This window comes from Prunus dulcis, chromosome 4 (assembly GCF_902201215.1).
Source record: "Prunus dulcis chromosome 4, ALMONDv2, whole genome shotgun sequence".
Lineage (NCBI taxonomy): Eukaryota > Viridiplantae > Streptophyta > Magnoliopsida > Rosales > Rosaceae > Prunus > Prunus dulcis.
Genome location: NC_047653.1, coordinates 3,055,694 through 3,076,548, shown reverse-complemented (window position 1 = coordinate 3,076,548; position 20,855 = coordinate 3,055,694). Strand labels below are relative to the sequence as shown.

Below are 20,855 nucleotides of genomic sequence, written 5' to 3'. Positions count from 1 at the left end.
CGACTTTAGAAGATGAAAAACAGAGGGAGCACAAAGCACATGCAGAGCAAACAGTGCTGACTAGTCTATTGGAACTCACAAACCGTGACAGATATTTTTAAAACACAGATTATATGTGATCTTTATTAGTATTATTCACTCCTATCCCCATAATCCGCTGTTTAATTTCTCTAATCACCAAAATGTCATTCCAAATCGATATAGTGATAGTCATTTCTTCTTACGAACAAATTACAGTTTGACGTATGTGTCTATATCATTCATTACATAATTTGAATTTTGAGGTTGTGTTACTTGTGTACGGGGGGAGGGGCCCTACATATCACCAACTCCATTGAGGGGAAGTTGCTTGGATGTAATCTAAATCAGACGGCTTAGACTATTGTTGACTGTCCCCAATATCAATGTTTATGTGCCATAGTTTCTGGGAATGCCACTGTGTTGAGCTAAAGCTTTTATTTATTTATTAGCAAGGTATTATCTTTAATTAATCTTGGTTCTGAGATGTGAGCTACATTAATGGCATGTGGGATCAGAGACAAAGGGCACCTGCACTGATTTTCTTGCAGGGTCAGAAATTTTTTATCTCGACAGGTGTCACGCATGCACAGAATTAATGGGTTACTTATGCTGCACAATTGATCTAGATTTTTTTTTTTTCTTTTTTTCCTTTAATCTTTTATCAGTGTTTGAGATTTTCTCACATGCATGGTTTCTTTTGGTGGATTTGTCTGCAGGATGTGTTGCTGAAACAAAAACATATCTGCTTAACTAATGTTAAATTAACATGTTACATAAATTAATGGATCAATCGATCTTGCTTGGAAAAAAAAAAAAAAAAAAAAAAAACAGCTTGTTACACTAAATTCGTGCAGGTATATCCGATTATGTTTATAGGACAGACTGGCATAGACTTAGAACATAAACACATACTGTATTATAATATTATTATGAGATCCGACCTAAAACGATACAACGGTTTCAAGTCATTCACACGCGATGATATTGATAGGTTGTCATTCGGGTCAAAATGGAATTCCAATTGGATTCTATGCTGAAAAATAGGAATTAGGTATTGCTTCTGTGATCTGCCAGATTTGGTAGGTCTATGGAAAATATTGATCATCTTGCACCTGTAGCTTTCTACATTTTTCGTGCAGAATGCAGAGGTCTATATTCTATGGTAGTTAGGTTATATCCCATATTAGTATGAATTGAGAAAAGACCAATTAGGAGTCCAAATTGGGGACCAAAGTGCCAAAAATGGAACTAAACTTGTACTAACAATTTTTATGGGTTTTTTAAAATTGTATTACAACTCTAGCTCTAGCGGTGCCTTGCTTGCTGATGGTCAAGAGCAAATCGAAACAATGCTTATCTGATTAGTTTAGTGCACCACTTTGACAGAAACACTGATCACCAATATTGACCAATTCATTCAAAGTATGTTTTTTTGGTGGAGTCGCATTATGGCAAAATCCAAAACACACACAGGAGAGAGAGAGAGAGAGAGAGAGAGACATGAATATGATGATGGCGCGGCAGGTTCCACCCACCAATTTATCATTTAAGTTTTGTTTCGAGTCCTAAAAAACATTGAATTTTTCCAACGTGTGAAACAGTAGCCACAGCAAGCGCAATAGGAGGGAAGGGAGGGAGGGCTTTAGATTGTTAAATCACGAGCGGGAGGTGTTGAGGGAGAACCCAAAAGATGACAAGAACCTAAACTAGTAGTGCTTTTATGATGTGTACCACCATTAACCATTGCTACCTTTTTCGTACAACTGCTGCTCCTGCTACTCCGTGATGTTCTGTTATGGTTGGTGATTAAGATTGGATTGTTGTTCTATTATGTTTGATGACTAGGATTGAATTGGATTATATTGCAACCGAGCACGTGATCCACACACATTGGGATAACTAAGGCTAAAACTCAAATTGGAGAGTCCACTAACGTATGTGCTCAGGTTGAAGATTAGTCATATATATTTCAAGGGTCAATTTGCGGAACCAAACCACAGCTGCACTAACTATATTGAACTAACTGATATCGTTCGTATCATCCCAAACCCAACCACAAGCCACAAACAACAACATTCTATTATTCATGACGGTTCATGAGACTGAGTGAGACAAAAAGTGCAAAACCCACTGAGCCTCAACCTTAAGCAAGTCTAGCTAGCCAAGACTTTAAAGTGGCAGACTTTGAGTTTGAGACTTCTTCTCATCCTACTCCCTTGAGAGAAAAAGACTCAAATGTTGCTTTTTTCTCCATTTGGAGCTCCAAGCTTGAAGCTTCCTTTCAAGTTCTGATTTTCAAAAGAATGTAGTTTTAAGGTTTGTGATTTGAAGTGGCGGCAGCACCATTCAAAATTTTCAGAAGTCATCGAAACGACTAGACCAGCTGCTAGGCCAAATCTTAGGCTGCCAACTTATGCCATGATATGCTGACATACGCAGCATTGTGGTATCCGACCATAATTTTCAGGTCACACTTCGCACTTTGGTTGACGGTTTTAAACTTTCTACCCCCTCTCTGCCATACATTTGATATTGGTTCTTCTTCTTCTTCTATGATAGTCACCACCAATGTCTTCTCTGTTGCATAGCGTATAAATTGTAACGAAAAGCCTAGTTGAATATATTATTTCGTATAGAAGTAGGGTTTAAAGTTTAGAAACAATCGTGTTGAGAACAAATTGAAACATACATACATGATTGAATATAACTTTCCTAAGCATCTGTACAGTTGAGAATATATTGCAGCATAAAAAATTTAGAACCACCCACCTATCAAAAGAAAATAAAAAATCAGACTTCAACGCAATCATCATCATCTTCATCCGTTCCATCATCCCAGTCCAATTCGAATGAACTAGCTGATTTCATCAACTCCGTCAGTCCAGTTAGGTCCTCCAGATAGGTGGGGTGGTTGATTGCTTGCAGTATAAATTCCATTCCCCTTTTCCGATATTCAGACACCACCTGAATGAAATATTCATTTTGGGATGATTTATTTGAAATTATAGTTATATACAAGACATTGCTAAAAGGAATGCACAAGGAGGAAACTACAAAGAGAATCTAGATAATTATCACCGTTTTCATTCCCATCAAGCTTCCTCACAATTTTTTCCTTTAGTTAAAATTATTCTACTTTTAAAACATGTTTTCCAATTATTCTACCCAAGGAAATCCTTATCTCAACTAATAAGTAGAATAATTAGAAAACATATTTTAAAAGTAGTTCTTCAGTTTTATAGACTTGACAAAGTAGAATGAGACGCCTTCTACTGGTTTTGTAATTTCATTTTATATTTGCTACAATTATGAATAAAAATAACACCCCTCATATAATATTTGATAGAAATGAACATATTAATGCTTGCGTATCAAAATGTCAGGATGCAGGCCCCTATAATTACTAATTCAGTTGTGACTGTCTCATCCAATAATACTACTTATTCATTGATCCATATGAACTGTTTATTCCCTGAATAGCATATAGAACTAATGGCTCAAACAGTTAAAGAAGAAGCTGTGACTTTCTCAGGGTACTGCCATGGAAAAAGTCAACAAGCAAGGGAAAACTTACAGTGCCGCAACAAGCCGTACAACTGTCTGAGGAGTGGCCCACAAGTGTCATCTGTGAAAACTGTGCGAGGGAACCTCGAATTTGATGGGGTAAAATACCAAGAGGCTGCTCACTGCTTTCACTATTACTGGAGTTTAAAACATCACCTTCCGCAAATATCCTGAACACGAGCAGTTTAACACCGAAATCTCAGGTCAACCATTGAAAAAAACAAAAAACCAAAGTGGAATTTCTATTTAGCTATTAACCATGAAAACTAATAAATAATCAGGCCCTTTTCAAAAATTTCCCACCACTTACCCGTGAGGGTGATGCAGGATTCCTACTAAGAGCTCAACTGCAAGAGCTGAGGCAATAGGAGCAAGGCCTGGGCGTGTAACAGTACATTGCTGGTCCAGTGTGCGGTTTGAAGTTGACTGCACAGAGAACAAAAGGCTTATGGCTGTACTTGACATACATTGAACAGCTAAAATATCATATCTATTGCATTCTAGAAAATTACATCGATAGGTGCAACCACATCATTGCAGAAGTAACAGCCCAATCTCTTCCCTCCATCTCTATCAGTCAGGCCAAGGTTGCTCATATCAGCAGATAAAGAATTTGCAGCTTCAGCTTTTGAGTCATGGCTAGAGCTAAAAGGACCTGCTCCATGGCGCATAACCAAGAAGCTATCAAATCCTAAAGCTGCAGTTATAGTAATCTGCAAACAAATAAACAATAGTTATTTTTTATTGGACAACATGAATGCCAATTCAATAAAGATACCTAACCCAAATATCCTATATGCTCGAATCAGGTAAGTAGATTGTCTTAACATAGATGTGACTCACATTTAGATGTGAGAATATAGTGCCACATTATACCACAGTGAATTTTTTTCAAAAAGATTAAGTCAACAGACCTTGTTAGTATTTGCACAAAGAAGAGATGGTAGCCACCGACTTTCTCTTGTATCAGTCAACAAGAAAACTACATCATGAGAATCAATTAAATCATGTAGGGATCGACAATCATCAAGCACAGTCTGCTCTTCTTGACTAGGAACAGGATGTCCAGGCATTGGTATAGCCATGACAACACCCTTTGCTTCCTGATAAAAGAAAGAGATGGATGAACAATATAAGAAAATCAACAAATTTTTGGCTTAACCCATGTGTTTTAGAGGACAAACAGATGAAATTAATTACCACAGCTGGAAATATTCTCTTGAGACTATTAACTGCTGCTGTAGCTTTAAACTCACCACCATTTAGGCAATCATCTAATGTATACAGGGATTGCCTCAATGGATTTGACATAGCCACCCTGCCATTGTCAACCAATGTAATTCTGCGGACACCCCAAGCCTGTAAAATTCATAATCTTCAGTCACCCAAATAGATAGAATAGAACCAGAATTTTTTTGTAAGTTTGGAGCACTCACCATAAGCGTGCGAGCAACCTGGCATCCAAGTGTACCTGCTCCAAGGAGGAGACACTTGAGAGAAGACAAGCTATTTAAGTTCAGAGAAGGCAAAGCACGCCATCTCATTAGTTTCAAATTCAAATCTGCAGCAGATATGGCCAACCTGTAAAAGTTATCATAAGACACCGAGATGACACAGGACAACTAACATTATCGACTACAGAGAGCCAATACAAACAAGATACCTAGTTGGATCCATAGATTTAGCCAGGCTAATACCCCTGGGTATTTTTCTCCCTTTGTTAAGTTCCCACCCCACTGCATTAGGTACATAAGGATGATCCCTCCATCCTAAACAGATTTAAAAATCCAAGTTAGAGTACCTAAAAATGCAAGCATATTCAAACTGTAGAAGAAAGAAACTTAATAAAAAATAAGCTGTTACCCAATTTCTGCAGCTCTACCTTGTGGAACTGTAATCAGAGCTTCACCAACAAGGGACAATCCCAGATCTGCGAAACCACGATTCTCTCTATAGCATAAAAAGTGAACAGACTTTATATCCCATCTTGAGCAAATAAGTGCAAGGAAGTTGCGAAGAGGCCAACCAGGATTGTTTGGAAGATGGCATGGATCGTAAAATCCAAATAGTAACTGCGATGGCATGCAAAGTAGCTCTAAGGAAGTTGAACCCCAAAATCTAATATCTAAATTCATTCCAGTTTCCCATCACCTAAATGATTAGCTATAGTTTGAAAGAAAAAGTTTGCAGACAGACCTTGTGACCATCAGCACTTTGGCAGGTTTCCCAATCCTTTAGATGCTTAATAGCAGCGTGTGAATTTGTATCAATTTGAACCAAAAAGAACGGCACATCTGAATCAGACAACTTAGGTTAGAAATGAACATTAAGCAAGTGTAAACTATGCATGCCTATATATAAAACACAAGCCACCGAAATCACAAGCTTGCATCTGAACATATGAGCACATAAGATGTTTCTAAAGACAATACATAAAATAACACAGGAGACATATATATACCTGCTGTTAAGCTTGAGTTACGCCACTCATTAAATGCTGCTGAAAGAGATTCCGCCTAATACATATGACATTAGTGTTGAAGTTAGGGATGACATCTAAATGCGTTGCCACTGTGCATCCAATAAGAAACATATCGTACATACCTCCTCCAAGCTAAAACATTGTGAAGCTGGCCTCAAATTAACCAAGGTTGCTGGAGGATCAAGCACCAGAGCAGGAAAAGCAAACCAGTAATGAAAGCTCCATTTTTTCAGGTCTGCAAAAGAGATAAGGAGGAACCTGGAAAGTACTGAACTGTCCTCCAAAGCTCTTCCATTATGGATGTCCTCCCAAATCTGATTACAGAAAAGAAGCAGACATAACATGCATCATTTTAAATTCACTTTTAGCAATCAGATTCATCTACCTACCTGATATTTCAACCAAATCATATAGTTTACCGTCGTTCAAAGATGTAATACTTTCATCCAAAAAATTAAACAAATTTAGAAACTAAATCCATTTGAAAGGGATACCTTTTGTGCTTCTGCCTTAAGTAAGCCCTGTTTGTCAAGTCCATGAAACCTTTCTACCGTATTGGTGTTGTAAAGGATGCCAGGGACGGAGCATCTGTTCCTATTCCCTCGACTTATTTCTGGTACCTCTGATTCTTCACTTGAATCCGAAGGCAAAGACTCAGCTAGAAGAGTTAAATGATTTGATACTTGAGAATGTGAGCACGGTGCATAGAAACCTGAAGCAGGGTCGGTCCATATCTCAGATTACAGAGAATTTACATTTGGAGAATAGAATTTAAGAACATTGTATAGCATTCATCTCTGAACTAAAGCTTTGTTTTTTTAGTTAGTTTCATGAGATACTATTTGTGCTAGTGCTCAATATGACACAAAAATTTAAAACTTGTGCTGCTTTTTCCTGCTTCCTCAAATTTAGTCAGCAAAAGAAAAAGTCGACATTTTTTTTTTCCCTCATAGTCCAAATGCTTGATCATTGAGCACCTAAAACTGTACAAATCACCAATTTTTACAAAACAAAAGAACTCAGACACTACACAGCATATTTTAACAAGAATATAGACAAGGAATTTCCAAATATCACGATCTGATATAGCTGAAATTTTCTTTCTTTTCTTGTTTCCAGAAATTTCATAATCTGATTAGAGAAAAACAACGAAAGGAAGCGAACCAGTGATGGGAATGGGAGAGTCATCGATGCCAAACTTGTTGAGCTTCAATGAAGACAGTCTGTGCCAGAAACCCTCGTCCACCGAGCTCTGAAACGGTGCGAATTGAAGTATGGATTTGCCACTGCTCCCCTCCATGATTTCTCTACTGCGATTAGCTTCTTGCCCTCTTCTTCTTCTTCTTGTTCCTCTTTTTTCTTTTCTTGTTTTTGAAGGTTTGTGAAAATTAAATAAACAGTAAAAAAGTCACCAGAAAATTGTCAGAGACAATTCAAGTACAAAAGGGCGAAGATACCTCGGCTGTGTTGTTGTGTTGTGTTGGCGAGAGGAGATTGTTTTCTCTACGGTTGCTTCCCCCTCCTTTCTTTCTCGGCTTTACGGGTAGTTTCTAATGAAATCGCGCCAAGTCAGCACTTGGGACCCACTACGTAGCCATATGGGCTTTTAGTTAACAAAACTTCCATTCACACCCCGCGTTCTACACAACACACCCAGTCCCATCCAAGTTTTGTTCTGTATTGATGACGGACTTGAGATGCCCCAAGGTTCTTTTTTTTTTTCTTTTCAAATATTTGCCTCCAAATCAATGTTACATTTTCCTGTAATGGCTTTCAGGAGAATGCATTTGTAACTTCGGTTACGTGTTTTTTTAAAATATAAATATAATATAGGACATCGAAATAATGGGAGTCTAATTTTCCATGAAATTCACAATTAAATACATATTTTACATACAACCAGTTTTGTCTTTCCTCAGCATATAGTTCATACTTTATTGGGGGTTTTGTAATACAATGTATACATGAAGATCTCACAAATACTTTATCTTCCGCACATCCATGTCTAAAGATACGAATACAGAATCCATATTACAATACAATATGCACATCTTCATCACCACCAACACAAACACAATCTTGCTCTCATGAGGATGAGCTCGAGGTATCGAAGTAAGAGACCCTCCGCCTTTTGCTCGGCAGAGTTGTTCTTGGGGAGTATTCTGGTGAGGCAGAAGCCTTATCAAGGACAGAACTCAAGGCCTGGTGAACAGATCTTGCAAGAAGTTGGAATGCATCAGCATCAGCATCAGCATCAGCATCATTGCTTCTCTCTTTGCAGCTGGTGAAAACAAACACATTTTTCACTCGGTTTCCCAAGGTTGCTATATCTGCCTTCACCATTTTCAAGTGAAGGGAATCGAGAGCTTCTCTTAGGTCAGAAAGAAGCTCAGACCGGTATTCACAGCAGACGGATGCTCTCACGGATATGGTTCCATCCCCTGCCCCCGTGTCATAGGGTTCAACTTGCACTTCATCAGCATCAACGGGAATGAGAAATCCCTTACTAGATTCTAGGGCATCCTTCTTCAGTTCTTTCACTTGGCTGATAACTGTAGCAAGTAATGCGGCTTTGTCCATCTATAAATAGCAATTAGGTCAAGGTTAAAGACTTAAATCAGTTGCCAACACCATAGCTTCTGCAATATGCTTGCATATAGATGCACACTCAAATACATGATGCATATATAATATACATATTAAGGGTCATTCACAACAAGTCAAGGCCAATCTATTGGCTGGTAAGGTTACTAACATCAGCATGATGTCTTCTTTGTCAATAGCATAAACCCAGTTAACTTAGTCATTATACAAATTGGGGGCCCTCCCAATTTGGAGGCACCGGGCGGCTGCCTTGCCCGCCTGTTCCCAGGGCCTCCCTTGCTACCTAACAATTTCAATACAAGTTTCCACATACTTCCAGGCTCACCTAGGTAGACTTAATATTTAATAAATAGTAGCATGAGAAAAACCTTGCTCATAAGTTATCAGAGGATAGACTTGGTCCAGGAAATACAGAGCTAGTCATCCAACTTGCTTCGACTTGGAAAGCGGGGTAGATGACACATTAAGGAAAGAAATGTGTGATTAAAAAAATTATTTTTATTAAAAAAGATACTCTCTGAAGCTTGAACATAAAAAATTTAGTGGTTCTTCTTTCCCCATACATATTTTCTTGCTTACCGCCCCAAATATGATATAATATCTTAATTGAACGGTTGAGCAAGACACATCTAAGCCATAAATTATAGTCCTGATGTAGGCCTTATGTTGGCATCTACTACACAGCTGGCGCTGTACCCCATCATCCAATCATAATCATCAGTACTTCCCAAAACACATAGAATGGTCTGCTAAAGACTGAAGCTATTGACAGCAAAGCATCCCATATATATACTTAGTGTTAAACAACCACAGACTTATAAAATTAATAAATAAGATGAAGTTAGCGTGAAACACTGTTCAGCTTACTTAATTATAATATGTTCTAGGTGCACTTGACTTAGTAGATTTATGAACTAAAGTCAGAGTTTCTCTGCCAAAAAAAAACCATTTCTACGTTTCCTTCCAACATAGTGCATAGTGTGCTGGACCTAACAGGTTGAAAATCCACCCCACCCCACCCCATCCCACCCACCCCTAATGCTTGATTTCTTAATTTAATTGAAAAAATGCAAATCCAAAGTGCACCTAGACATTTACAGCAGATTCATTTTACAGATGGTTTTGAAGCTCTGAGTATTTTAGATGTTTACCTTTTCAAATAATTTAACATATTCATGAGTTGAGTAGATCATTTTCCAGATGTTTTGAAGCTCTCTAAGTATGGAAGAAGTTTACTTTTCAAATTATTTAACATATCTAGAGTTGACTTTTGTAACTTCCATACCAGAGTTGACTCTCCAAAGGCACAGATAATGTAATGAAAACCTTTGTTAATTTTAATGATGTGCACTAAAGCACGAATGATCTTCTCTTTCATGATTTCATAACTCAGATAATGACAGCATATCACTAGAAGGGTATTTCATATTGATCACCTTAAGCTTCTTGGAGCAAAATTGAATACAGGATCCATAAAAATATATTAGAACAAGATTCCTGATAGAGAAAAGCTTCATTAGAGTTCAGAATCTATGTATTCAATTCAATAACTCTTCAACAGAATTCTCATAGCACCCCAAATATTTGTTTAAACATGTTTGCTTTTTGGCACAGAATATAATGACTGTTAAAAGCAAAACACTCTCAGCTCTGCCCGATTGTCAGATTCTGATCAACCCCTTGTTGCCACAAAATAGGAAGAAAAAACTTATCATATTTAAGCCAAAAGTTTCATATTTGAAATATTTGGTCAAGTAGGCCAAATAGCCGTTCGAAGTTAATCTTAAATTGATCTGTACAATTCTATTTTCACTTATGGTCTGATTAAGGGCCTAGAAATTCAAAGAATCTAAGTTTCATATGGTAAGTTACTACTTTACAGTCAGCAAAAAGATGTCGAATAACTTTTCGATAAAGAATTTCAAATTTAAGGTAAGACCAATTTCTTACTAGTAATGTTTTCCAATGACTAGTATCTAATAACCAGTTAAAACTTAATAAGCTATAACAACAATCCAAAAATCTCAAGTATAATCAACCAGTATGATTGAAACTACATGAAAGTTATACTTTACCTTTTCAGTGCAGGGCACGAGACCACGAAGCGTAGAGAGATGTGCATTAATTCTCTCTCTTCTCCTCCTCTCAGCCTCACTGTGATTCTTCAAAGCCGCCAAGGCCTTTGCCTCTGATACCCCTTTCTTTCCCACTCTCGCTGGAGCCTTAACAAGCTCACCTTTCTCACTATCCAAAACCAGAGAGTGAGGCAAAACAGACCCGCCTCCTCGCAGAGCCCCACCAAACCCACTTGAGCCGTGCGTAAAAGGGTCGAAGAGGCTCGAGTATTCAGACCTAAATGAAGAGTTGGAGTTAAAACTGTAAAAAGCCATGTGGGTTTTCTAAGTCTTTCGATACACAAACCTATGAACCAAAGCTGGAGAAGAGCAGACCAGGAGGGCGAGTAGTTGGGGCAAACCAAAAAGAAAGCTTTGGGAAAGGGAAGCTTTGAGAACCAGCTTTGTTGCTTAGCAAGGTGTTGATTATGGTGGCTGTGGTGGTGGCAGTGACACTTCTTGTGGGTTTGGTCATACCTTCCATTACGCAAAAGACAAGCTTTGGGGGTTTGGAGGAGGTGATCAATGAGAAAACATCCACATTTTCTTCTTCATGGTCTCGAAGTCGAGGATTTCAAAAAGGCGAAAAGCAGAGTGAAATAGAGGGTTTTGGGAACTGGGTTCTCGGGAAAGAGATTTATAATAACGTGAAAGGTGAAAACTTTGTTGGGTTTTCGATGCAGATGAAGAAGAAAGGCAGACAGAGAGTCAAAGGCTACTGGTTCACGGAGAGTTTTGGAAGAAGGCGTCTTTTTAAGGAGCAGAGAAGGGATGAGAAGAAGAGAACAAACGTACTGTGGAGTTTGAGACGGAGGAGTAACCAAGTCCCACCATATATATATTGCCAGCAATAATTTTTAATCCACTATCATATTGATAGCAATAATTTTTAACATATATAATACATGAAAAATGCCAAACTTTTTAATGCAATTATTTATCTTACGTATTTCACTTATATATATACATGACAAAACATATTCCTCAAGACATGTTATAAAATAAACAATTTCTTGAGATGAAAAAGAATACAAAATGAACGTGAACAAAATTACTACGTATATTTTTGCGCATTGATATAGCTAAAACAACGTTGTTTCAATGTAGGATTTATGTGATAAATAAAAATTAAATAAATGAAATTGAATAAGCTTTGATCATAAAGTATAAGTTTAACTCGAATTGTTCAAATTTGCTTAATCTACTTAGGGTGAAAAATGTAGCAATTTCCATGCCAAATACCTATTCATGTGGCAAACTTCATGACAGCCAGCCACATTAATTCATTCATGTGGGGATTAGATCCACGTGGGGGTGATCTTCATTAAAGAAAAATAATTTTAAAAAAATTAAGAATGATTTTACAAAAACATAATGCCATAATTCAACATTTAACTATAATATGCCATAATTCAACATTTAACTATAATATGCCATAATTCAACATTTAACTATAATAAGTTTCTGGTGCATGTTTTTCTTTTTTTGGTCAACGATGTTATGCTGTTAAGACTTAAAATACAGAATATTGCCATTATTGTCTTTAGGAAGGTTAAGATATTCAAAGTTGGCAGCTCATCGAGAAAACGTAAAAGAAAATATAAGCGATTACATGTCACGCTAAAATGAGCTTATTGATGAAAATCTATACACCGTGTAATGTCAATTTACCTTTTTTATTTGCATAAACTCCTTTTTCCTTTCGGCAAGCTCAAAAGTCCACATATATGCAAGGGCCAATATTGAGTTGCCTTCAACAACTTGCCCTTAAAAACATACATCAGATTCCGGCCATAAAATAAATAAACAAACACAAAAGCAAAAACCGAAACTTTGCTTCAGAAAATGCTAATGATATTAATATATTTGGAAGACTTTCTTTAAAGAGGATATGAGGGTCTTGCCTTGTCATCGGTGGTCCTTCCATACTTTCCACATCAGCCCTCTGTCACATAAAAGTCCCAGTCATTTTTTTACTATTATTGTATTAACTTGGTGTTTGGCTCTTTGCCTAGATTCAACTAATTGTAGAAACCACTAGATTAACTACAAAATTAATATTTTTTTTTTTTAATATTCATTTCTATTTGGGGTTTTATGGGTTTTGTTTGTCAAAGATTTGGCCTTATGTGCTTGTGTTCTTTGAATACTTTTGGTTGATTTTTCATTCAATAAACCATGATTTCATTTTCTTATTGAAAAAAATAAATAAAGAAAGAAAGATGCGGTGCACGTTTTTGTCTATCAAACAATTTTAATTAGTTTTATTTATTTATTTTTGAATGAAAACAACACATTGGTTCAGAATTTGTTTTAAATGTGCTCACCATTTTGGTTGAGTTTAGTTTTATGCAGAGCAGCCAAAAATGTTTTGTATGAAGTTGGTCTCTCACCGTGAGATGAACATGAAACATCCTACAAAAATTCATTTTCGTTGACATAGAGCTTCTTGCATGTTATAGGCTTTGGTTGGTTGAGGTTGCATCCTGATATGAACATCCCACCAAAGTTTTATTGTTTTCTTTATGTTAAAACCAAACCCATTATATTTAAATTAAACTCTCACAACCAACATCCTAACATAAATTAATAAACCAATTAATTTTATGAATAGATTAATGATATTTGGTATCCACAGTAATATTTGTCGAGAGCTAAAAGTGTGATATAAATGTAAATATGGTTAGATCAGTTGACCAGTAAAATGTGTCAATCCCTTCCAATAGAGTTCAAATCTCCTCCTCGTACCTTATAATAATTGTTGCTTGCATGTCAATCTAGAACAATACTAAAAATGAGCTATACTCCACTCAGCATTATGGTTTTACACACAAACATTCATGGTTGCATGGGAGTTTAGAACCTATGGCCACACCCACATAGTGAGATATACTCCACTCACAAAGATACCCTGTTTTTTTTTTTTTTTTTGGTGAAAAAAGATACCCTGTTTTTTGTCAGAATGGAAAAATATATTTTATTTTTTTGCCTAAAAAAAGGAAAAAGATGGATGGGAAGAGATTTCCTAAAAAAAAACGGAAAGAAAAGAAAAGAGAAGGTGCGGTAGGAAAGACGCGGGAATATGGCGGACAGTTGGTTGGGCCCATGTCCCTCTCGCTCTCCCTCTCTGATTCTCACTCTCAGTTTCCCCCAATTTCCTTGGAGATCTCATTCCATGTCTACCCTTCGCTCCCAAAACCCTAAACATTTCCGTTGCTACTCCTTCTCCTCCATCCCTAACCCTAGCCCTGTCATGCCTTCCTTGCTCGTCTTTTCAGGTCCCTCTCCGCCACGTTAATCAACAAATGCAATAGAAAATTTCAGGTAAAGGAAACAAAGCTCACCTGTTCTCGTTTCGTAATTGCAGGTGGGACTGCGTTCAACGGCGTCGTTGAGGAGCTCAAGAATTTCACTACTCGCGTAGCTCACGTCCTTCCTGTTTCCGACGATGGAGGAAGTACGGCTGAGATTGTTCGTGTTCTCGGTAATTAACTTCTCTCTTCCTTTTCAATTTCCTCGTATCTGGTTTTTTTTTTTTTTTCTCATTGTTCGTGGTTGTGTATTAGGCGGTCCTGCTGTCGGAGATATACGGTCCAGATGTTTGAGATTGGCCGATAAGAGCTCTTCTGAGGCTGTGGCAGTCCGGAGATTGCTTGGTCACCGTTTACCTCTTGATTCGCGTCAAGCCAAATCTGAATGGTAATGTTTTGCTACCATTTTTTGTTGTTGCTTTTACTACTATTTATGGAAATTCTATAGCAGTGTTCTGCATTAGAACTGATGTTAGGCAAAAATGATTAGCAAATAGTGAAGTATGATGATGTTTATGGACATTTCTTCTGATTTTCAACAATGTATATAGTTGGGGTCCTGCCTACTTTCTTTTGTATTTGTCATTTCTAGGTGGTATGTTATTCTTTATCCTAAATTATTCTCATTTACGTGCTAGGTGTTACTATGGTGGGGTATTGAGTAACAGTCTGCTGAGTTGAGAATTTGACAGGTATGATATTGTGGAAGGAGAACATTCGCTATGGACGGGAGTATCAAAACCCTACAGGGAAACCATTCGAGCTTTTCTAGTTTATTTTCAGAATCAGGTTAGTAATCGGGTTGGCAATGCTATATTGCCTCTATTAATTTGATTTATATGTGTTCTGATTTCGAACTGCTGTTGAACTCTTCTGAACTTCTTCAATTGCCTTTTTCAAATGCAGATACTCCGGCGATCTGATGAATCATTTAGCTTCAGTAATGGCAGGTGTGAAATCTTCACAATAGCTATGACTTGGTGTATTTCTGTATTGTTTCATTATGGTGCTTAATTGAAATTCAGTAATCCACTTTCTTTAACTTAGAAATGTTTGAAAGATGCACTACAATAATATATCTTTCATGATTGGATTTCACTATGTGATAATTTTATTTCTTTGCTTAACTGATTTCATAATTTCTGCAGCATCGGGAATTTCTTCTTTGCAGGAGCACGCACATTTTTTCAGTCCTTAGATGCTGCAATATTTTTGTTTTCTCGTGTGTCAGATATCCCCTCAGAGAGTCTGGTCCTCCCAGTCATTTCTACTAACGACAGGCTTACATTAGGATGTGAATTATGGGTATGATTGTTGACATACAACTCATGTGCCCTGAGATATGCATGCATATGCTTTATACTATGGTATTGGTTTACTAATTGATCTGGTGCAATGCAAGATACATGTGTACTTTCAAACCATAGTTGAAATTGCATTAATTTATATGTTTAATTTAAGGTTGGGCTAAGAGACTTTACCAACCATGCTACTGGCACCTTCTCATTTATGGAACTTGCAGAAGATATGCAACATAACAATTATTCTTTTCTTTTTCCATCATCATCAATTCATGTAACAAGTAAAGTTTGCAAGATTCTGCCAATACTTGATTATGCTGAATTCCTTATTGTGCCCCCTAGGATGGAACTATAATACGAGGCCAGAACGAAATTTCTCATCCAACCAAGGGATATATGGAACCTGTCAATAAGGTATGCTGATATGGTTTTCTTGATCTGGAAGTCTCAATCTATAGGTTCTCTGTCAGAAGTATTTTGATAGTTCAAGTTTTTTCCTGAGAATACATGACATGGATTCTTCATAATGTTTCATTCCTTATAAAAAAAACATATAGTGGTTTTGAGAGATTCGATGATGTCAATGTGGTGGGCGCATGCTATGGTAGTAATGGTGTTGTTGGCGAGGTAATAGTGCATGTTTGAAGAGAGAATTTGGTTGTCCCGAAATAGAAAATGATGTCACTACTATTAATTCAATTTCTTGGTATTGTTTTATAAAAGTCATTTACTAAAATCTTGACGGTGTTTCAATTCCACTTTGGGTTTCTGACCAACAATAGTTGATTGGGTTTGGGCGTTCTAATTGGTTCTAGTAATTTTACCCAGCCAAGATCTATTCACATTATCATCATATCGTGTTAAGACTGGGAAAGACATTTAAGGGCTGATTGATTTTTGCATTTTACTCAAATTCTAGAGGCAGGATCATAGTAAAGAACTTCTCATTTATTGAAAGTGATGGCTTACTGTGGACAGGAAAGCTCTTCATTTCCAGCACTTCCTTCGAGAATAAAGCGGGTATTCTACATGTCAAGTGAGGGCCAAAACTTGCTGCATGAGGTGAATGATTTTTCTTTTCTTTTCTGTTTCATGTAATGCCCTAAAGTTTTCCTTGTTGATTTTATTGGTATACTTAAATAACGGGCCAATAATGGAGTCTTTTTTTAAATCATTATCCATTCTCTGCTATTGCAAGATATTTAACATTATAAAATTTTATCAGGCTCTACCCTTAAAATTTTAATTTTCTCATCTTATGAAAAAAATACTGGTATGTGGCTCCCATTTTTCTAATGATTAACATACTTCCATATTCCATGCATATGCTTCTGCAGTTCCTGAAATCATAACTCATAACAATGGTTTTCACAATGATTAGGTGTTCCCTGCTGCAAACCCATCTGTCTTGGATCAGTTACGTAATGTGGATTGCGTAGTTTATGCTATGGGATCCCTCTTTACTTCTATTTGCCCATCACTGGTAATATTACTTCCCATATTACATATGTTGCATTTTCTTATTTATTTTACTAGAATTTGCTTCTTTTTTTAGAAGATTCTAGAGCGCAGCTGATAATTCTTGATTGGACATGTGAGAAACCTGTATATTCATATTTTTAATTTGTTATGCCTCATTGTTTAGGTATTAATTGGCATTGGGGAGATTATATCTTCAAGGTCCTGCCCCAAGGTACCTATTCATCACTCTTAAGTTACATGTTACATGATACAAGTTCCAATCGTACAAGTCTTCATATTGTTTCTTCTTTGACTGTTGCAAAGTTTTCTGACGTACCCCAGGGTCATCTTATAGATAGACATTAACAAATGCATTATTTATATTCCATGTCAAATTACATGTTGAGTTGATCCAGTTTGTCCTGATACTAGGTGCTTTTGTTAAATGGTACCCGTGACCGAGAGACAAGTGGCTTTTCAGCTTCTTGCTTTGTAACTGCTATCACAGATGCATTAAATCGAACATATGGAAATCCTCATAACTGTCTTGCAAACCTTGTAAGTTAGTCAGTGCAGTTACAGATGGTTGTTTTCTATTATTGTTAATGTCACATCTCTGGTGGCAAACATGGTTTTTTAAAAGTATTTTCCTTTGCTTTTTTTTTTGGGGTTGTGGGGGGGGGGGGGGGCGGGCGGGGGTTAAAGAAAAAGAAAGCTTCCCTTTGTTTTATGTATAAACATGTAATTTATTACAAATTTTTAATTCAATGCAGCCCAGCCAATACATCAATACTGTATTAGTGCCCAAAGGTGGTGAGATTCCTATAGATGTTCAACACTTGGCTGCCCAAGGAATCTTTAATGTGGTATGTATAGTTTTAACTCCACTTTCAACAGTGTCCAAATGCTTTCTGTTACTTCTAATAAACTAAAGAAATATGTGTTGAATTTTGAATGGAATTATAAAGTTTTACGTTTACTATGATGAATATCTATTCTTGGATATTTTTCATGAACCTAGACTAGGATATTCAAGTTCTTATGGAGAGTAATTTGGCACTTTTGATTAAAGCCCTTGTTATAAAATATAATGCTTCTAGTGTCATGTCATCATAATGGCTAAGTTGAGTGCTTTGTCCTATCAATTTCCTGTTTTTAGTGTGCTTGATGGCCACAAATATCTTTCTTTCCTTTGTTACCTGGATATTAAAGCTCTGACGAGAGTGAGTTTCTGCAGATCGTTGTTGATTCTATACATGATCCAAAAGCTGGTGTAGTATTTGACACGAAGTCGTTAATACAAGCCCTTGTTGACGTGATAGGCAGATACACGAGTACAAATCTTACAGCGGTAGTCTAATGACAGTGAAAAAAGGAGCAAGCATGGTCATTTTCATGTGGCTTTTGTTCATTAGTTTCATTATTCATGAGGTGCAAGTTCAACAGCAAATCAATCTTTTTACAGCAGCTCTCCATATCAAGTACTAGTTCATGTTTCCGGAGATTTTGCTGCAATTACGTGACTAATGTTAAAATTTGACTATGTTTGATTTCAGGAACACTTTCTGGCTTATTTTGACCGTGGGGTGATCTTCAGATCAAGGATGTAGATGGGAAGTTGTTTGTGTTATTTGAAGGTTGAAACCCTAATTCAATTGAATTGCAGCAAGTTTATGTGCCCACTTAAAATCAGAGACGGTGACACCTCTCACAAGGTGCTTTCCAGTTATGTACAGAATTGACTTAGATAGTCGTGACCTTAAAAAAGAAAATTAATATTGAAATGTCAGTGTCACTGCATTTTTGGGCATGGAACTTGATTATGTATTCAATGATTTGTGTATATATATACATGTCTTTTGTACGTCAATACCGTTGTTTGTTAAGGCCCATGTACAAGGGTTAGCAATTTGAATATTTCTTTATGTGCTCGTTCTTTTTGTTTTTTGTAAAGAAAATGAGAAATTAATCCTTAGACAATTCTCCAAAACCTAGTTGTCATTTAATAATTAAACGAGTGTTGATTTTCGTAGGAGTGAATTGTGTTTAATACGGCTGTCTGTTGAGGCTCAAGTATAATGTCGTTGAAGGCTCAAGCACGTTGATGTATGTAGAGCCCTGCAATTCTTTGAAAATAATGGATAACACCAAGTTTATTTAGCTTTTCAAGGGACAAATTGCCTAATTGGCTTCTTTCTCTATTTTTTTGGGTCATTTCCATGTAAAGGGTACGGAGAAAAGGGGATGCAAGATGTACAAACACACATTAGATTTCAGGTTCAGCAACCAAAACGAAACATTTATGCTTAGACTAACGACTTCCAAGACTATTTCAGTATAGTGAAACAGTAGTAGTAGATAATTATCTTCAGTCCTAATCAACCGCAGAAGAAAACTTCGCTGGCTAACATGGCAACATATCCGGAATGCAACCTGGTTGCCAAAGCCACCACAGATTGCCGGATCGAGATCCCGAGATCTTCTATATATACTTAGATCTCTTGAGGGATAAAATGTGTGCCTGCTAGATACTACATGATTGTTTCTATAAGCATAAGCATAAACAAAATTCATTTCACACAAATCCTCAACCAGTAAATGATGGCTTTCACACTTAGAAAGTCATCATCTATTCTACTGACACTTTTAGTCTTGGGGGTGTGGGCTTCCCAAGCCAACTGCCGCACATTGCTTGATGCTCATACTTCCATGTTAGATAGACATGAGCAGTGGATGGCTCGATATGTACCCATCTACAAGGACGATGAAGAGAGGGAAAAGCGTTTCCAGATATTCAAGGACAATGTGGAGTTCATAGAGTCCTTCAACTATGCTAGCAATCAGCCTTACAAGCTAAACATCAATGGATTTGCAGACCAGAGTCATGAAGAATTCCAAGCCTCTCGCAACCGATACAGAACATCCCTCAATACCATGTCATCTAAGACGCCTTTTAGATATGAGAATGTGACTGCAATCCCATCCAGCATGGATTGGAGAAAAAAGGGAGCTGTCACCCCCATCAAGGACCAGGGTGAATGTGGTAATTAGCCAAAATCACTTCAACCCTCATCATAATTTTTGTTTTCAACTATGTGGTTCACATTAATCTTTTCTAACTCGGGCTTGTATTGTGATATGGTTGGTATGTAGGATGCTGTTGGGCATTTTCTGCAGTGGCAGCCACAGAAGGCACTACAAAGCTGAAAAGTGGGAAGCTCGTGTCTCTTTCGGAGCAAGAGCTAGTGGATTGTGACACTCAGGGTGAGAACCAAGGCTGTGAGGGTGGTCTCATGGATGATGCCTTTAAGTTTGTAATGCGCAACAAAGGCCTGGCAGCTGAAGCAAACTACCCCTATAGAGGAATTGATGGAATTTGCAACAAGAACAAGGTAGCATATCATGCAGCAAAGATCACAGGTTATGAAGATGTACCAGCCAACGAGTTGGCTTTGTTGAAGGCCGTGGCCAATCAACCTGTTTCTGTTGCAATTGACGCCGGTGGATACGAATTCCAGTTTTACTCACGTGGAATTCTCACAGGAGATTGTGGAACTCATTTGAACCATGGTGTCACTGTAGTTGGGTATGGGACAGGTGCTGATGGTACCAAGTATTGGTTAGTCAAAAACTCATGGGGTGCAGAGTGGGGTGAGGGTGGATATGTAAGAATTCAAAGAGATGTGCACACTAGGCAAGGCCTTTGTGGCATTGCCATGAAAGCTTCTTATCCTACTGCTTGAATTTCTATAGCAATTATTAGGAAATATTCAATCTTCATCTTGTGTGTTCTTATTGATCATGTAATTGTTGGTTTATAAGTGTGATTGCTGAAATGTAATTAGAACAAAAGAAGTTTCTATTCTTCGTTTAAAAGGCAGCTTTGGATCACAATCCAAGTATGCTGCAGAAAATGTAATAGTCTTGTGCCGCTTGTCTTTATCTCATAGGGTAGTTAAATGAGTGGCTAGGATTAAATGATGGAATGAGGAATATT

At 37.2% G+C, this 20,855-nt stretch overlaps 4 protein-coding genes across 8 annotated transcripts; 2 read left to right on the top strand and 2 right to left on the bottom strand.

Annotated features, from left to right (window-relative positions):
- Positions 1 to 2,617: 2,617 nt before the first annotated feature.
- On the bottom strand, positions 2,618 to 7,563 carry LOC117626068 (ubiquitin-like modifier-activating enzyme atg7). Of its 3 annotated transcripts, XM_034357708.1 has the most exons (15): positions 7,525 to 7,549; positions 7,232 to 7,426; positions 6,562 to 6,779; positions 6,190 to 6,381; positions 6,047 to 6,101; positions 5,782 to 5,879; positions 5,468 to 5,657; positions 5,249 to 5,354; positions 5,022 to 5,166; positions 4,786 to 4,944; positions 4,500 to 4,688; positions 4,098 to 4,298; positions 3,896 to 4,011; positions 3,596 to 3,755; positions 2,618 to 2,985 (listed from the first exon to the last, which is right to left on the bottom strand). In XM_034357708.1, exons 2-15 carry the CDS (start codon positions 7,365 to 7,367, stop codon positions 2,812 to 2,814), a joined length of 2,139 nt encoding a protein of 712 aa, XP_034213599.1. In that variant the 5' UTR covers positions 7,368 to 7,426; positions 7,525 to 7,549; the 3' UTR covers positions 2,618 to 2,811. The 3 variants fall into 3 exon arrangements, with proteins under 3 accessions (XP_034213599.1, XP_034213598.1, XP_034213600.1); XM_034357707.1 differs by having other exon boundaries at positions 7,232 to 7,563; XM_034357709.1 differs by having other exon boundaries at positions 2,870 to 2,985; positions 3,601 to 3,755; positions 7,232 to 7,548.
- A 350-nt stretch (positions 7,564 to 7,913) lies between these two features.
- LOC117623823 (transcription factor bHLH30-like) lies at positions 7,914 to 11,587 on the bottom strand. The gene is made up of 2 exons (XM_034354818.1): positions 10,747 to 11,587; positions 7,914 to 8,647 (listed from the first exon to the last, which is right to left on the bottom strand). The coding sequence occupies exons 1-2, from the start codon at positions 11,059 to 11,061 to the stop codon at positions 8,153 to 8,155; spliced, it is 810 nt and encodes a 269-aa protein (XP_034210709.1). The 5' UTR covers positions 11,062 to 11,587; the 3' UTR covers positions 7,914 to 8,152.
- Positions 11,588 to 13,810: 2,223 nt separating this feature from the next.
- LOC117626196 (uncharacterized protein YNL011C) lies at positions 13,811 to 18,728 on the top strand. 3 transcript variants are annotated; one of them, XM_034357850.1, is made up of 14 exons: positions 13,811 to 14,063; positions 14,153 to 14,269; positions 14,352 to 14,484; positions 14,789 to 14,885; positions 15,003 to 15,046; positions 15,245 to 15,401; positions 15,740 to 15,811; positions 16,376 to 16,459; positions 16,779 to 16,880; positions 17,043 to 17,090; positions 17,291 to 17,416; positions 17,632 to 17,724; positions 18,096 to 18,289; positions 18,415 to 18,728. In XM_034357850.1, exons 1-13 carry the CDS (start codon positions 13,868 to 13,870, stop codon positions 18,216 to 18,218), a joined length of 1,392 nt encoding a protein of 463 aa, XP_034213741.1. In that variant the 5' UTR covers positions 13,811 to 13,867; the 3' UTR covers positions 18,219 to 18,289; positions 18,415 to 18,728. The 3 variants fall into 3 exon arrangements, with proteins under 3 accessions (XP_034213741.1, XP_034213742.1, XP_034213743.1); XM_034357851.1 differs by having other exon boundaries at positions 18,096 to 18,339; XM_034357852.1 differs by lacking the exon at positions 17,291 to 17,416.
- A 728-nt stretch (positions 18,729 to 19,456) lies between these two features.
- LOC117626197 (senescence-specific cysteine protease SAG39-like) lies at positions 19,457 to 20,601 on the top strand. The gene is made up of 2 exons (XM_034357853.1): positions 19,457 to 19,901; positions 20,012 to 20,601. The coding sequence occupies exons 1-2, from the start codon at positions 19,457 to 19,459 to the stop codon at positions 20,599 to 20,601; spliced, it is 1,035 nt and encodes a 344-aa protein (XP_034213744.1).
- The last annotated feature ends 254 nt before the right edge of the window (positions 20,602 to 20,855 follow it).

Bases quoted from the DNA above. Each gene is read 5' to 3' on its own strand.
- LOC117623823 (XM_034354818.1), bottom strand. From the start codon at position 11,061: ATGGCTTTTTACAGTTTTAACTCCAACTCTTCATTTAGGTCTGAATAC. The intron at 8,648-10,746 runs GTAAAGTATAAC...TGCTATTTATAG, and splicing joins TCGTGCCCTGCACTGAAAAG to ATGGACAAAGCCGCATTACT.
- LOC117626197 (XM_034357853.1), top strand. From the start codon at position 19,457: ATGATGGCTTTCACACTTAGAAAGTCATCATCTATTCTACTGACACTT. The intron at 19,902-20,011 runs GTAATTAGCCAA...GTTGGTATGTAG, and splicing joins CAAGGACCAGGGTGAATGTG to GATGCTGTTGGGCATTTTCT.
- LOC117626196 (XM_034357850.1), top strand. From the start codon at position 13,868: ATGGCGGACAGTTGGTTGGGCCCATGTCCCTCTCGCTCTCCCTCTCTG. The intron at 14,886-15,002 runs GTTAGTAATCGG...TTTCAAATGCAG, and splicing joins TAGTTTATTTTCAGAATCAG to ATACTCCGGCGATCTGATGA. The intron at 16,460-16,778 runs GTGAATGATTTT...CACAATGATTAG, and splicing joins GCCAAAACTTGCTGCATGAG to GTGTTCCCTGCTGCAAACCC.
- LOC117626068 (XM_034357707.1), bottom strand. From the start codon at position 7,367: ATGGAGGGGAGCAGTGGCAAATCCATACTTCAATTCGCACCGTTTCAG. The intron at 5,355-5,467 runs GTAGAGCTGCAG...AAATCTGTTTAG, and splicing joins TCTGATTACAGTTCCACAAG to GATGGAGGGATCATCCTTAT. The intron at 5,167-5,248 runs GTATCTTGTTTG...TAACTTTTACAG, and splicing joins AAATCTATGGATCCAACTAG to GTTGGCCATATCTGCTGCAG.